The sequence below is a fragment of the Rhinolophus ferrumequinum genome, chromosome 6 (genome assembly GCF_004115265.2).
Source record: "Rhinolophus ferrumequinum isolate MPI-CBG mRhiFer1 chromosome 6, mRhiFer1_v1.p, whole genome shotgun sequence".
Lineage (NCBI taxonomy): Eukaryota > Metazoa > Chordata > Mammalia > Chiroptera > Rhinolophidae > Rhinolophus > Rhinolophus ferrumequinum.
Genome location: NC_046289.1, coordinates 29,471,961 through 29,484,433, shown reverse-complemented (window position 1 = coordinate 29,484,433; position 12,473 = coordinate 29,471,961). Strand labels below are relative to the sequence as shown.

At 36.8% G+C, this 12,473-nt stretch overlaps 1 protein-coding gene across 17 annotated transcripts in view; it reads left to right on the top strand.

Annotated features, from left to right (window-relative positions):
• Positions 1-12,473, top strand: part of GPHN (gephyrin) — a 438,119-nt gene that overhangs the window by 401,152 nt on the left and 24,494 nt on the right. For all 17 annotated transcript variants that reach the window (XM_033107419.1, XM_033107417.1, XM_033107412.1 and 14 more), the window contains one exon: positions 5,812-5,899. In XM_033107419.1, the coding sequence (XP_032963310.1) occupies positions 5,812-5,899 (88 nt within the window). The remainder of the gene's footprint in view (positions 1-5,811; positions 5,900-12,473) is intronic.

Here is a 12,473-nt window from a genome sequence, read left to right as displayed (position 1 = left end):
CTTAGGTATTTATATATTTTATCAATCTTCCTTGGAACTCAGTAAATCTTTTCAATCTCCAAGCCTGTCTTTTCAATTAAATGAAATTTTCCTCTATTTTCCCCTTCCTTTAGTTCATTTTTCTCCTTATGGAATTCCTACTGGTAAAATGTCAGTCTCTTTCTCTGTCCTTCAAGTTTCTTATTATTTCCCACATGACTTTGATCATTTTGTATTTTTGTACATTCCTTTGAGATATTTCTACCACTTGGTCTTCTAGGCCATTGATTGAGTTTTCAACAGGGATTATACTCACCTTCACTTTCAAATTTTAAAATTTGAAAAATCATGTTTTTTGTTAGAACATCCTTTTAATGTTGTAAGTGAATTTCCATTAGTGCTTTAATTGGTTGTTGTTGTTATTGTTGTTGTTAAAATTTTATATTTCCCCAGCAGTTTTTTTCACTATGAGCTGTTCTAAATATTATGCTTATTCTTCCAAGCTCCAGTTGCTGGCTTCTTAGATTACTGGTGTTTTCCTGGCCTACTGAGACTTTATTTGTCCTCAGCCCTCAGGAAGCTGCTAGGGTACCGTGGACTTAATAGGAATGAAGTTATAGTAGAAAAAAGGATTACAAGTGGTAAAAGGCACCAAGTCACAGCTCCTCAATTGGCAAAGCACCAAAGGCAAGCTGCCAGTCGTCTGTTGAATTACAGGGGAAAAAAGCTTTTGTGCTTCCTGGACATTTAATTGTAAAGGTTTGAGCTTTCCCAGCCTTCTAGGATGGGGCAGTCTTAGTAATTTTTAGGTAGACTTCTGGGTCGACTTAAAAATGATCATCTTTGTACTTAAACTGGATCCCAGTTAGCTGCAAGTGCTTTTACATCAGTGAGTATTCGAGATGGAAAGGACCTAGTCCACAGGTTCTCCTTTTACAAATAAGAATAATGAGGCCCCCAAAAATGGTAGTTTTTCAGAGTCACCTCAGCGATAGAGACAAAATTAGATTCTAGACCTTGTGACACTTAGGCCTTCAATTAATGGTCTGTTACCTAGTACTTAAATTTTTACCATTTAGTACTAAATCAACTCTCTTACAGAATGCTTTCATACAATATTTGGCACTCTAAGAGAACAATGCATAGGTACTTGATAATTTCAGTGAAAACGGATACAAAACATTAGTAAATCAAGATTCATGCTATTACTCAATTTGTCTTTAAATAAATGGTTAATCAGCATCCAAATCTAATTAAAACTGGTTTTTAATGAAGGTAGAATTAAATAATATTACAATACCCCTTTAGATCTGCTGCTCTTTCAGAAAAGGGATGCTATTCATATATATTTAGAAAGCTTTATCCTCTCTAGTGGCAATGGTGAAAAGATACGTAAGATTTTAAAAGTACAAGTTGTTGTTTTTAAATCATCATTATTTGGCATACACAAATATGATTTATATATTTAAATAATGATAAGCAGCTTGTATCTGAAGGTATACTATGTATAACTGTGTCTTTCAAAATGTGACTATTACTGTAGTTTAAAAGAATCGGGTTATCTTGAACCTCTCACTATGTCCTGTGAACCTCCGTGTCGTCTCTTGCCCTGTGTTCTTGCCTCATAGAATTGTAAAATTAACACATAGGTGTGAAAGTATATTGTTCTTTTAAAACATGAGTGCTATTGTCATTAATTTTATTCTTAAATATCAACTGGTCTTATATATAAGAAGCAATGTCATATGTAAGGTCATGTTATATAATATAAGCTCATATAACAAGGTCAGATTATAATGTTTTATAGTTTTACTCTCCTTTTTTGGAGAAAATTGATAACTATAATCTATTTTCTTAAGAAAACTTAGAAAATCATGAATTGTTCCTATCCAACTATAATATCCGTGATTTATAATCCTTGTTACCTATTCCTTTTATCATTATTCAATGCAATCTCTTAGTCTTAGAAAGCAAACTCAGTTTTTATTTCTTAAAAGTAAAAAAGTGGGGGAGAGGGAATATGAAGTAAATATGGGAAAATATTAGCATTTGTCAAATCTGAGAGATGGATACATTGGTGTTTAATATGCTATTATCATATGTTGGAAATGTTTCACCATCTATTTGATGCTTTTGAACAAGGGTCCATTCTCATGAGAATTTTCCTTGTATAACATGTCATATGCCTAAAAATATTAGACAGTCACTCTGATTAGGTCATGGGATGGAGCAAACACTTAACAAGGAGCCAGAGCGTCTAGTCCTAGCTCTGCCTCTTACTGCTCTACCTGCCTTTAATTTACTACTTTTCCTTTCTGGGTATTACTTTCCTTTTCTGTAAAATGGGCATCATCATAATAATAATGCCTGTTCTATCTACCTCACATATTGTAAGGGAACAAATGGAGTTATAACATTTGTTCCCTCACAATAAGGAAGTTAGGGATCCTCTGAGTATTGTCAGACATTGGTACCTGTCCCTTTTCTAAACCATGATCTCTCACTAGATCCCAGACACTAGAAGTATGCAACAGAGTAGAATCAAAGAGAGAAACAAGGGAGATAGAGAAGGACAGGACCCAAAGAATGCACCCAGCTGTGATACTGAACATAATGACCCCCAAAGACCTTTTCAACTTTGACATTCGGTGATTTTGTGAATCCACCAGAATAGAAATTCTGTAGCATTGAGCATATTATTTGAAACATGATAAATTATAGTAAGGATTTAGTATTAAATCCCTTTTAGTTTATTTCTGAAAACTAGAAATTTTCATGTGGAGAGTTGATGACTCTGTAGTTTTACAAAATTGCGGGGGGTGGGAGAAACAATCTCCCAGATAATATGAAAACAATGAATAAGAAAAGAGATCACTGAAGAGTACATGTATTTGCAATCATCAGCTAGCCTGTCCCCAAGACCTTTATCCACCTACAAAGATGAATACCATGATGATGCGCATGTCACTGCTGCTTTGTTTCCAATGGCTTTACCATAATCCTGTAGAGTCGACATGTTACAAATTATATAAAATTGGTGAAATTAGCTAATGTCTCTTTATACTAGCACAGATATGTGTTTTGTAGATAATATTCATTATCCATTCACCTGAACCTCATTCCACATTGTCCCGTGTTTGTGATGTCTTTCCCATCTACTCCATAGGCCCGCCATTTGGCTCAGTGTAATGATAACATGGTCCAGCAAGGCAAGGGGCCTGGAACTCTGAGTATGCAGTGATCGGGACCCCATCACATGCATATCTTATAGTATTTCAACACAAAAGAATCATTTGGTAACTTTTTCCCTAAAGCAAAATGGAAAAGATTGGTAAAATATCTTTTCAGAATATTTAGTTCAAAAATACTTTAAATACAACATTATTGAATATAATTCTTCTAAAATGTTTGCCCAACGAGTTTAACTTTGAATCCATGTCAGGTACTTTTTTTAAACTTTTCTATGTTTTACACATAAATCTTACCTTCGTTGAATACATGGGTGCCTTTCTGGCTGCATAAGCAATTAACAGGATGACTTTAAAGGGTCCCTATGTTGGTAGGTTGAACCTCATGTGAGCCATTTTTCAAACTTTTCGTTTTGTCTCTTCTTCTTGGAAACTCACCCCCCAGAGTCAAGCAACCCCCAGTACACTCATGGACAGACCAGTGCTTGAGGAGAAAGAGAATTTTATCCAGATCCAGTAAGAGAACCTAATAGTAAATGAAGCTATTCAGGTTGGAATCAGGCCTAGCTTGCTATTGAGCCATTTGGCCTTTACACATGGAGCTGTGTGAATGTACATGAGGCCCAGTCTATGATTTTCTTCTGTGTTAATCATGGATATTCTCCTGAATGAAGCCTGCCAAGCATGCTAAAGTTGGACTTTGCCAGGTTGTTAGGTGGGTTTGTATGATAAAAGTCTGTCAATACCACAGCAATAACAACAACTAACCCTTCTTGAAAACTTAGTTTGTACCAGGTACTATTCCATAAACTGTTTCATATATATTATGCCACTTAATTCTCATAACAACCCTATATTGTCCCTACTTTATAGATAGAAACTGACTGACATAAAGAGAAGTTAAGCAACTTGTCCAAAGTTCTACATCTAGCAAGTGTAGAAACAGAATTTAACCTCAGCAGCCTGATTGCAGAGTTCACACTCTTAATCTCTGTGCTAATACACCTCCCAACTAGCTTCTCTCTTAGAGCCTGTGAAGGTAGCCTCTCAGGCAAATCTCAAGTTCCTCGCATTACCTCTGTCACACCTGGATAAAAAGTGATGTTCTAGGTACAATTTTTTTTTTTCTTTTTCTCCTTCTTTTTCTCCTCCTTTTCCTCATGCTCCCCCTCTTCCCATCAAATAATATAAAGGGACATGAACAAACTTCACTACCACAAGAGATCTGGGAGAACACATGCTATCTCATTGAAGCATCATTTGATATCAAGTTAACAAAAACCTCCTGATGCTAATTTAAGCTAAGGAGAGATTTATGGGAAGATGTAGTGTTATCTCATGGAACCCAAGAGCCAAAATAGGCCTCAAGAGGGACTGAAAGCAAGGACTCGTAAACCAGAAGCTGTAGTTGCTCCCTTTTTAGATGTACGTGTTAAATATCCATGGGGGAGAAAGGGAAGCACACCCCTTCCCTACAGAGTAAGTTCTCAGAAAACAAGGGTGTAGGCTGGACAAATATTCCTCAAAAGGCACCTTTTCTGTATTCTATCGTCTGAAGGGAAGTAAAAGTATAGTGCACGTTGCCCAGTAGCTTTTAGGGATTTAAAATAGTAACTAAACAGCCCCTTTCAGCTACTGCCTGCCTTCCTGTCCCTCCATAAGCCCCGATGCCTTGCATTTTTTTTCTTACTTGATCAATCTCAAGTCAGGCCTTTGCAACCCTCTGACATCCAGAGAATAAGACCCTTGACTTTGCTTCATCTCGTCTTTCCAGGCCTTTGACTTGTGCAATCAAACGGCCTGATGCACTTGTCTTTTTAGTTGACTGTCAGGAATCTGCCTCGTTTCAGTCCCTAATATTCATCCTGTCCTTTACCCTCTCAGAATATTTCATACGGTCTCTGACGTCCTTCTTTTTTCTCTACCCTTTCTTTTCCCAATAAACACCTGCCACCTCCTCATATTTCTAGGGAACCCCCACACCCTTTTCCTATTAGATGCAATCCAAATTCTCGAGCATGAGGGCCCTCCAAAATCGTGTCTTACCCCACCTATCCCAGTTGTTGCAAGTCAAGTCCTTCACTCGACATAGTTCACAATGATCTAGAAACACCACAGGCTTCATCACAGGCTGGTCCTCTTGCTTACAAGGCTCTTTCCCATTCCTTTCCTCCTGTAATAATCCAGCCCATTTCTCAAGACCTAAGTAATGGAAGTCATATTCCCTCTAAAGAGTCTTATGTGAGCTCTCCAGCACAGGGTGACCAACTGTCCCGATTTGTCTGGGATTTCCTAGGACATGTGACTTTCTATACTAAATTTGGGATATTCCTAGGCAAACAAGGATGGTTAGAAAGCCTACCAACACCTCACTGTTTCCCCTTGTTATGTTGCTTTGTTAGACAGAGCACAAAGCCCTGTGGAAGTACTAATAGCCACTACGTCCGCACTTACAATTCTTTCTCCATGGTAAGAGTTACGCTCCTGTTGGCCAGAGACCCTGTTGATTCCCACTTCATACAGAATGTAGTGCTGTAGTCATGTTAATGCCTGCTCGGTAAATAACGTTGTTTAGCGTTAAGTTGGCGCTGTATCTAAAATCTTTTCCTAGTGTGTTAAAGTATTTGTCTTTATTTTCTTCCAGCCCAGATGACTTACTCAATGCCTTGAATGAGGGTATCAGTCGTGCTGATGTCATCATCACATCAGGGGGTGTGTCCATGGGGGAAAAGGTATGAAAAACTGGGGCTCATGAAAATGTATCCACTGCAATATCCTTGCATAGTTCATTACCTGTGACCTGGTAAACATCTGGTATCCACAACCAGACCTCCACAAAGCTGAAAATCTATGAGGCTTCAGAAATTTCTGGGCATTCTAAAAGGGATGCAGTGTGGGTAGATCAGAGAGCTTACCTCAAGAGCATCACGGAGAACCCACAACTTGCAGAATGGGTTCGATCTGCCCCTGGAGATTTCTGGCTTTTTGCTCACTCAGCTTTACTACATTAGGACTTCCTTTATGTGTACTATTTACCCCTGCGGTAAAGCTCCAAGCTCCTTTCTTCCACTTAAATTTAAATTTATTGATAACCCTCCCCACCACGTGTTCCAAACCTGGTAAAGAACCCTCAGCTCCCCACAAGGAAGAAAGAGGGGATTGGATATTCCTTTGCTCCTCTTGACAATAATCATAATCATAAGCGTGATGAAAATAAAATACAAACATATATAAATATATATAGGATTTTATAAGACTAACTCTTTACATATGGTATATGCTTAGTCCTATAAAATCACAATTTGAATATCTCAGTATCATTAAGTTTATATATATTAATGAAATGTGTTTGTTCATGATGATTATTGGGTCCACTGAATAATGTTATAAAAGCAAAATATTCTTTACTACAATAACCAACCTTATGTCTTGGCTCAATAACATTTAAGGTCACAAAATGTTTTGCCAGGCTATAATCTCTTTCCATGTTTTCTTTTATCTCATATTAGTGACTGAACTGAAAATTATAAAAAGATTGTCTTAATAACAGTTTTTACTAAAATTAATATTTTTCAAGAGCTTGATTGATTTTTAGCTAGATCTTATATATGTAATTGTTCTTGGTCCCTGCACTCTCTAGCTATAAAGCTGCCTAAATTTATAACCTGACTCTTTGGACAGTGAATTCTTTGGCTCTGAGAACAAATGTCAGAATTCGGTAGCCTGAATAGAGAATGCCTGCCTCCCAATCACAATGTTAGTTTCCGTGTGTTTAAGAATAGCACCTCGGTTGCTAAAACCATAGAAGGACAAGAGAGACTCTCAGTCCAAGACTGTCATCTCAAGTCACATCCAGGAGTGAAGGTATTAAAGTGTAGGCAGGTATTCTCCTTCCAGCAGGCAGATTGCTGGGTTAGTCTTCCCTCAGTCTCCTAGAAGTCTTTCATTCCCGGTGGAGCAAACCGCCACTGACCTCTCCTGAGATCACAGAGGCCGGGGCTGAGGTCTGCAGTGTAGCGGATCCATAGGCAGTAATTGCAGCTCATCTTTTCATTACCATCAGGCTGCCTGTGGCATTCTGAGTATCACAAGAGCAAACCCTGAAGTTAAGAGTACTTAAATGTTAAAAATCTTATTTCCAAGAGTGTGTCATGTATCATTTATGTTGGATACTAATGAACTTAATTGTGGGACAGTACCTATTCATAGTTGGCAGACCTGAAGTTTGTCTTTTCTGATACTTCTGAAGAAGCAACAAGTCTGTAGCATACGTAGGCAATTGTGGCTCAACTGTGGTGAGGACAGAACACCTCTCAAACTTAATCGTCTTTATTAGTGTTAACAGCGATGTCGTTCATCCCAGGGATTTGGTCACAAGTAAACAGAGCCAATGTAGCAAAGCACATTGTTTTTCTTTATTTCACCCTCTGCGTGGTAAGAGAAACTAAACCTTAAAGTTAGTAGGAAGGAGTTTTAGGCATTGGGCATCCCTTAGTATTCCAAATAGGAGCTAATAATTGTCCTTCATACCTCCTTGAGTGGGAATGAGAGAAAGGGAACCAGGAAGAAAGAGATAAAGCATACATGCAGCAAACTCCTGCCAACCTGCAAGTTCTACTCCTAAAAAGAATTCCAGTGTACCTCAGTAGCAGAAAGAAAGAAAAGCATAAGAGATAGAGCCCAAGGGCTGAGACTAGAAACCAGTCACTGGGAAGACAGGGACATCAAAGAAAGATCCAGAAGCATTATGTAGCAGGCATGATGAATCTTAAGTGCAGAAACTCAAGTACGCAAGAAATTCATTTACTCGATTCAAATTAAATCCTACTATGAGCGCCCATGCTACCGAACTGGCAGGAAATTTTATTTAAGCCATTACTGGTGCTCACCCCACTCTAAGAATTATGCCTGAGGACTGGGAGGGACTTAAGAGGTAACAGAGGTAAGAGGTAATCAGGGAGACACAGCTGGTCACCAGTCTGTACTGGATACATCTGAAGTGTCCTTGTAGTGCCATTGGATCTTCAGGCCTTTGCTCTTTGGGTTCTACTAGCAATTCAGGGAGCATGGGGACGCTGGGAGCCTGGGTGGGGGAAGGGGTACCTGCTGTTTGTGGGACCCACAAACCTCTATCCTCTTGTCAGCCAAATAAAAATGACTTCCACTGTGGCTTCCCTCAAAATCTCTCCCAGCTCCACCTCCCCCTACCCCACTTAGACGTTTCAAAGAGTTTTCATTTTTATAAAACACTGAAAGTTTCAGGTAAACAGTATCTACATTTTGCCCTGAAAACTGAAAAATTGTATTCATTGCTATAAATTTTCTACAACCTGCCAAACTGTAAAATAGCTCAAAAACAATGAAAGGTGCATGTAACTGAGAAGGATACACTTAGACTGGACACCCAGTTTTGTTTTTCATTTGTTTTATTTTTTTTTTTTTTGCTATTTAAGAGTCTCTTGATTTTTCCTGAGAATGTCTCCCCCACCTCATGTGATCAAAATAATCACAAAGATAATTATTGAGCACAAAAAAAGGCTGGCCTCATAGTCTTGCCCTGATTATTTAGCAGCAAGAGTGGTAATGAACCATATAGGCCTTCTTGAGTTTGTTTTGCAAATCTGGAGTTATACAGCAATAGAATATTAAAACTAATAAACAATATGCCATACAAATAAATACAATAAAATTTTCCTTGTCATGTCATTCAGTCCTATGTCCTTCTTGTTATGCTAGATTTGGGTTAGCAGTCTGCTTTCAAAACGCCATCTGCTTCCAATGTAGAGTCCTGGGATTCCTGACCCAGTCCACTGGTACTATATAAAAGTTATCTCAGCTGTATCATCTCAGAAGCCTGTACACAGGAGACTCTCCTTTCAAGTGTCAATAGTTCAGAGTACCTGTGGCAGTCCTCCTTCCTAGTGCTCCAAATCTTTGTTGCAGACACAAACTAGTCACTGTAGCTTATAGCTGAGCCTTCACGCAAGCATTAGAGTAAAACTGAAAATTGCCATAGATGACAGATACTTAATGGCTGTACTTAATTTATTACTGTAATCAGTAATATCAGAATAGAAAATGAATAAAGTTCTCCATTGGGATACAGTATGTAACTGTTTCATAAAAATTTTTATCAGTGTTTTCCCTGATGGTAAAAACATATTATGGACAGCAAGGATGTTGTCAAATCTCTAGGCCCTTCCCTTAAAGCATACAATTTCTGAAATAGTTATATTAGTAACATTTTACTTATGTGAATCTAACCTTAAGGCACACTGAGGTCTCTTCTCAGATTTGACAGCAACTGTTACAATGGTAACATATCAGACAAACTTAATTATTTCTAACATCTCTTTTTATAAGATAAAAGAACAAACCTGTATGATTTTTCTAGAGACCATCTAGGAAATTTCAAAGATAGTTTTAGGTATCTTTGTTTGTAAAAAAGGTATTTTTGTTTGTAAAAAATATTCTGAAATTGATTTTTTTTCTTTAGATCTGATCTTTAGAAGGCAAAATCAAAAGAGTTGTCAAAAAAGAATTGGGCACCTAATTAAGATAGGATCATAGGTATATGAGAAACACTACTTGGTTACGTAATTTTTTAAAGCAACAATAAAATATTTGAAAATAGGCATAGAAAGTAACATGATTGTGAATAATCTTGGCTTATTCATAAATGAGTAAACTTTGTTCTTCACTTTTTTATTGTCTTAAATAATTAAAGACACAATAAAGCAAATATAAAGCACAAAAAGGCAGATTACACACACGAAAATAACCTTTCATATCGTAAGGAAAGTATTAATCAGTAACCAAAGAAATAAGCTCATCCAACCTGAGTGAACTTACTGTAATTTTAATATATTTCTCAGCTTCATAGGTGTAATACCTATTTCTCAGACATAGGTATCATAAACCAAGGCAAATAAAAGTCATTTTCAAAGTTTTGTCCTTTATTATGCTGTTTTATATATTTTTTTAGAACTTTTTTTTCTTTTCTTTTCTTTTTAAGATTTTTATTGGGGAACGGGAACAGAACTTTATTGGGGAACAGTGTGTACTTCCAGGACTTTTTTCCAAGTCAAGTTGTTGTCCTTTCAATCTTAGTTGTGGAGGGTGCCGTTCAGCTTCAAGTTGTTCTTTCAGTCTTAGTTGTGGAGGGCGCAGCTCAGCTCCAGGTCCAGTTGCTGTTGCTAGTTGCAGGGGGCGCAGCCCACCATCCCTTATGGGAGTCGAGGATTCGAACCGGCAACCTTGTGGTTGAGAGCCCACTGGCCCATGTGGGAATTGAACCTGCAGCCTTCGGAGTTAGGAGCATGGAGCTCTAACCGCCTGAGCCACCGGGCCGGCCTGCTGCTTTATATTTTTGAACAAACTTACACTTTACTTTAGAACAAAGAGTGGTCCCCAGACCCACGAGGGTCCCTGAAATCCTTTAGGTAAATTTCCTTTAGTCTGCAAGGTCACAACTATTTTCATAATAAAACTAAGACTTTATTTGGCATTTTTATTCTCCTTCTCTCGTGAATGTACACTGAGTTTTTCCAGAGACTTTATGATGTGTGACAGCTCATCAGACTGAATGCAGAAGCAAATAAGAATCCAACTCACTTCTATTAAGCCAAACATTAAAGAGATTTTCAAAATTATAAAACAGTGCACAAAAAAGTAAATTACTTATATTAACATGAAATAGCTTCATCATTGCTATATACAAATTAACCCACAAATAAATATTTTATTAGTTTCAGGTGTACAAAACAATGTAATAGTTAAACATTTATCATTTATATCCCTCACACAGTGATAATCCTCCTCCCCCCATCTACTACCCCTCTGACATCACATACAATCATTACATTTCCACTGTCTCTACTCCGAATGCTGTACTCCACTTCTTGTAACTATATATATATCTTTATATATATGTAAAGACTTGTAGTCGACATTCATTATTGTTCAGCTTCAGGTGTACAGTACACTTTTTTTAATTTCTTAGTTTTAGTTTCTCATACAGTAATATGGATAGACATAACCCACATAAATAAAAGCTATAGGGATTCTTAATAAATTTTAATATAATTTAAAGAGTCCGAAGAACAAACATTTTGAGAACTGAACTTTTTTTTAACAATATTATTTTTCCTTGAAAAATGGAAGAACACACATAATTATACTTCTGTGTCATTATAACTCATAGCATAGTTGTAATCACCCATATACATTATAACATTTAAGGAAAAATTAATTTCTATTTCACAGCAAAAAATAGGGGATATAGATCATTTTGAAATCATATGTAAGCATATTAGCAGACTAGCAAAGTTCATTAACACACAGAATGCAACTTTCTACAGCCACACACGTGCCTTTTATACCTTTTTAATGTAGCAAAGATGAAAAAACACATCCATTGACATAACCCAAAGGTATAGTCTCTCTATAATATATTTTCAAAAAGAAGCAAAATATGATATATTAACTGAAAACCAAAAGTATATTAACTTAAAATCATGATTAGTAATCAATGATCCAGTGTTCTATCTTACTTAGACATCATCTAGGTATATGATGATTATTAAGTAATTTAATATCAGTTCAAGATTTTAAGGTATTTGTTTTTGTTTTGTTTTATTTTGTTTCGGTGGAAAGAAAAGCAGATTTATTCAAAATGCCAGCATTCTGTTAGGATGGTGGACTCCTGTCCAAAATCTACCCCCACCCCCCAGGATTTTAAGTTATTTTTAAGCCACCCATGAAGTGCACTTCTTCGGCAACAGGTTTACCTGGCTCTGTCAAGCAAATCAGTGGGGCTGCTTGATGGAGCCTCCACAATTATTAAAGTATAATTTTTCAAGATAAAATTATGCATCTTATAAATACAAAAAATGAACGCGTCAAAGGTTTTATTTAAGTCATTAATTAATGAAGTAACTAGTAAGATATATAACTGGTTTAAAGGAGAATTCAGAGCATGCACACATATAGGTAATCAGGAATGCTGAAATAAATTTGCTAATAGATGCAAAACTGTTCAATATTTACAGGCAAATAATTAGTTACATCTCCATGGATAAAACTAATTTGCATTTCTTTGTATAATAATCATGTTCCCTCTCAATTTTCTACACCTTAATTTTTGTAAAATAGCCCAAAGATAATGAAGGGCCGAAATAACCCAGGTTGTATTATGCTGGACATCCAGTAATCTTTTTTGCCCATTTCAATGGCTTTTACAATTCCTCTGATGTTGTTCTTACCTGGGTTGAGGAAAAGAACTTGTTCCTTCATACATTTATTTTT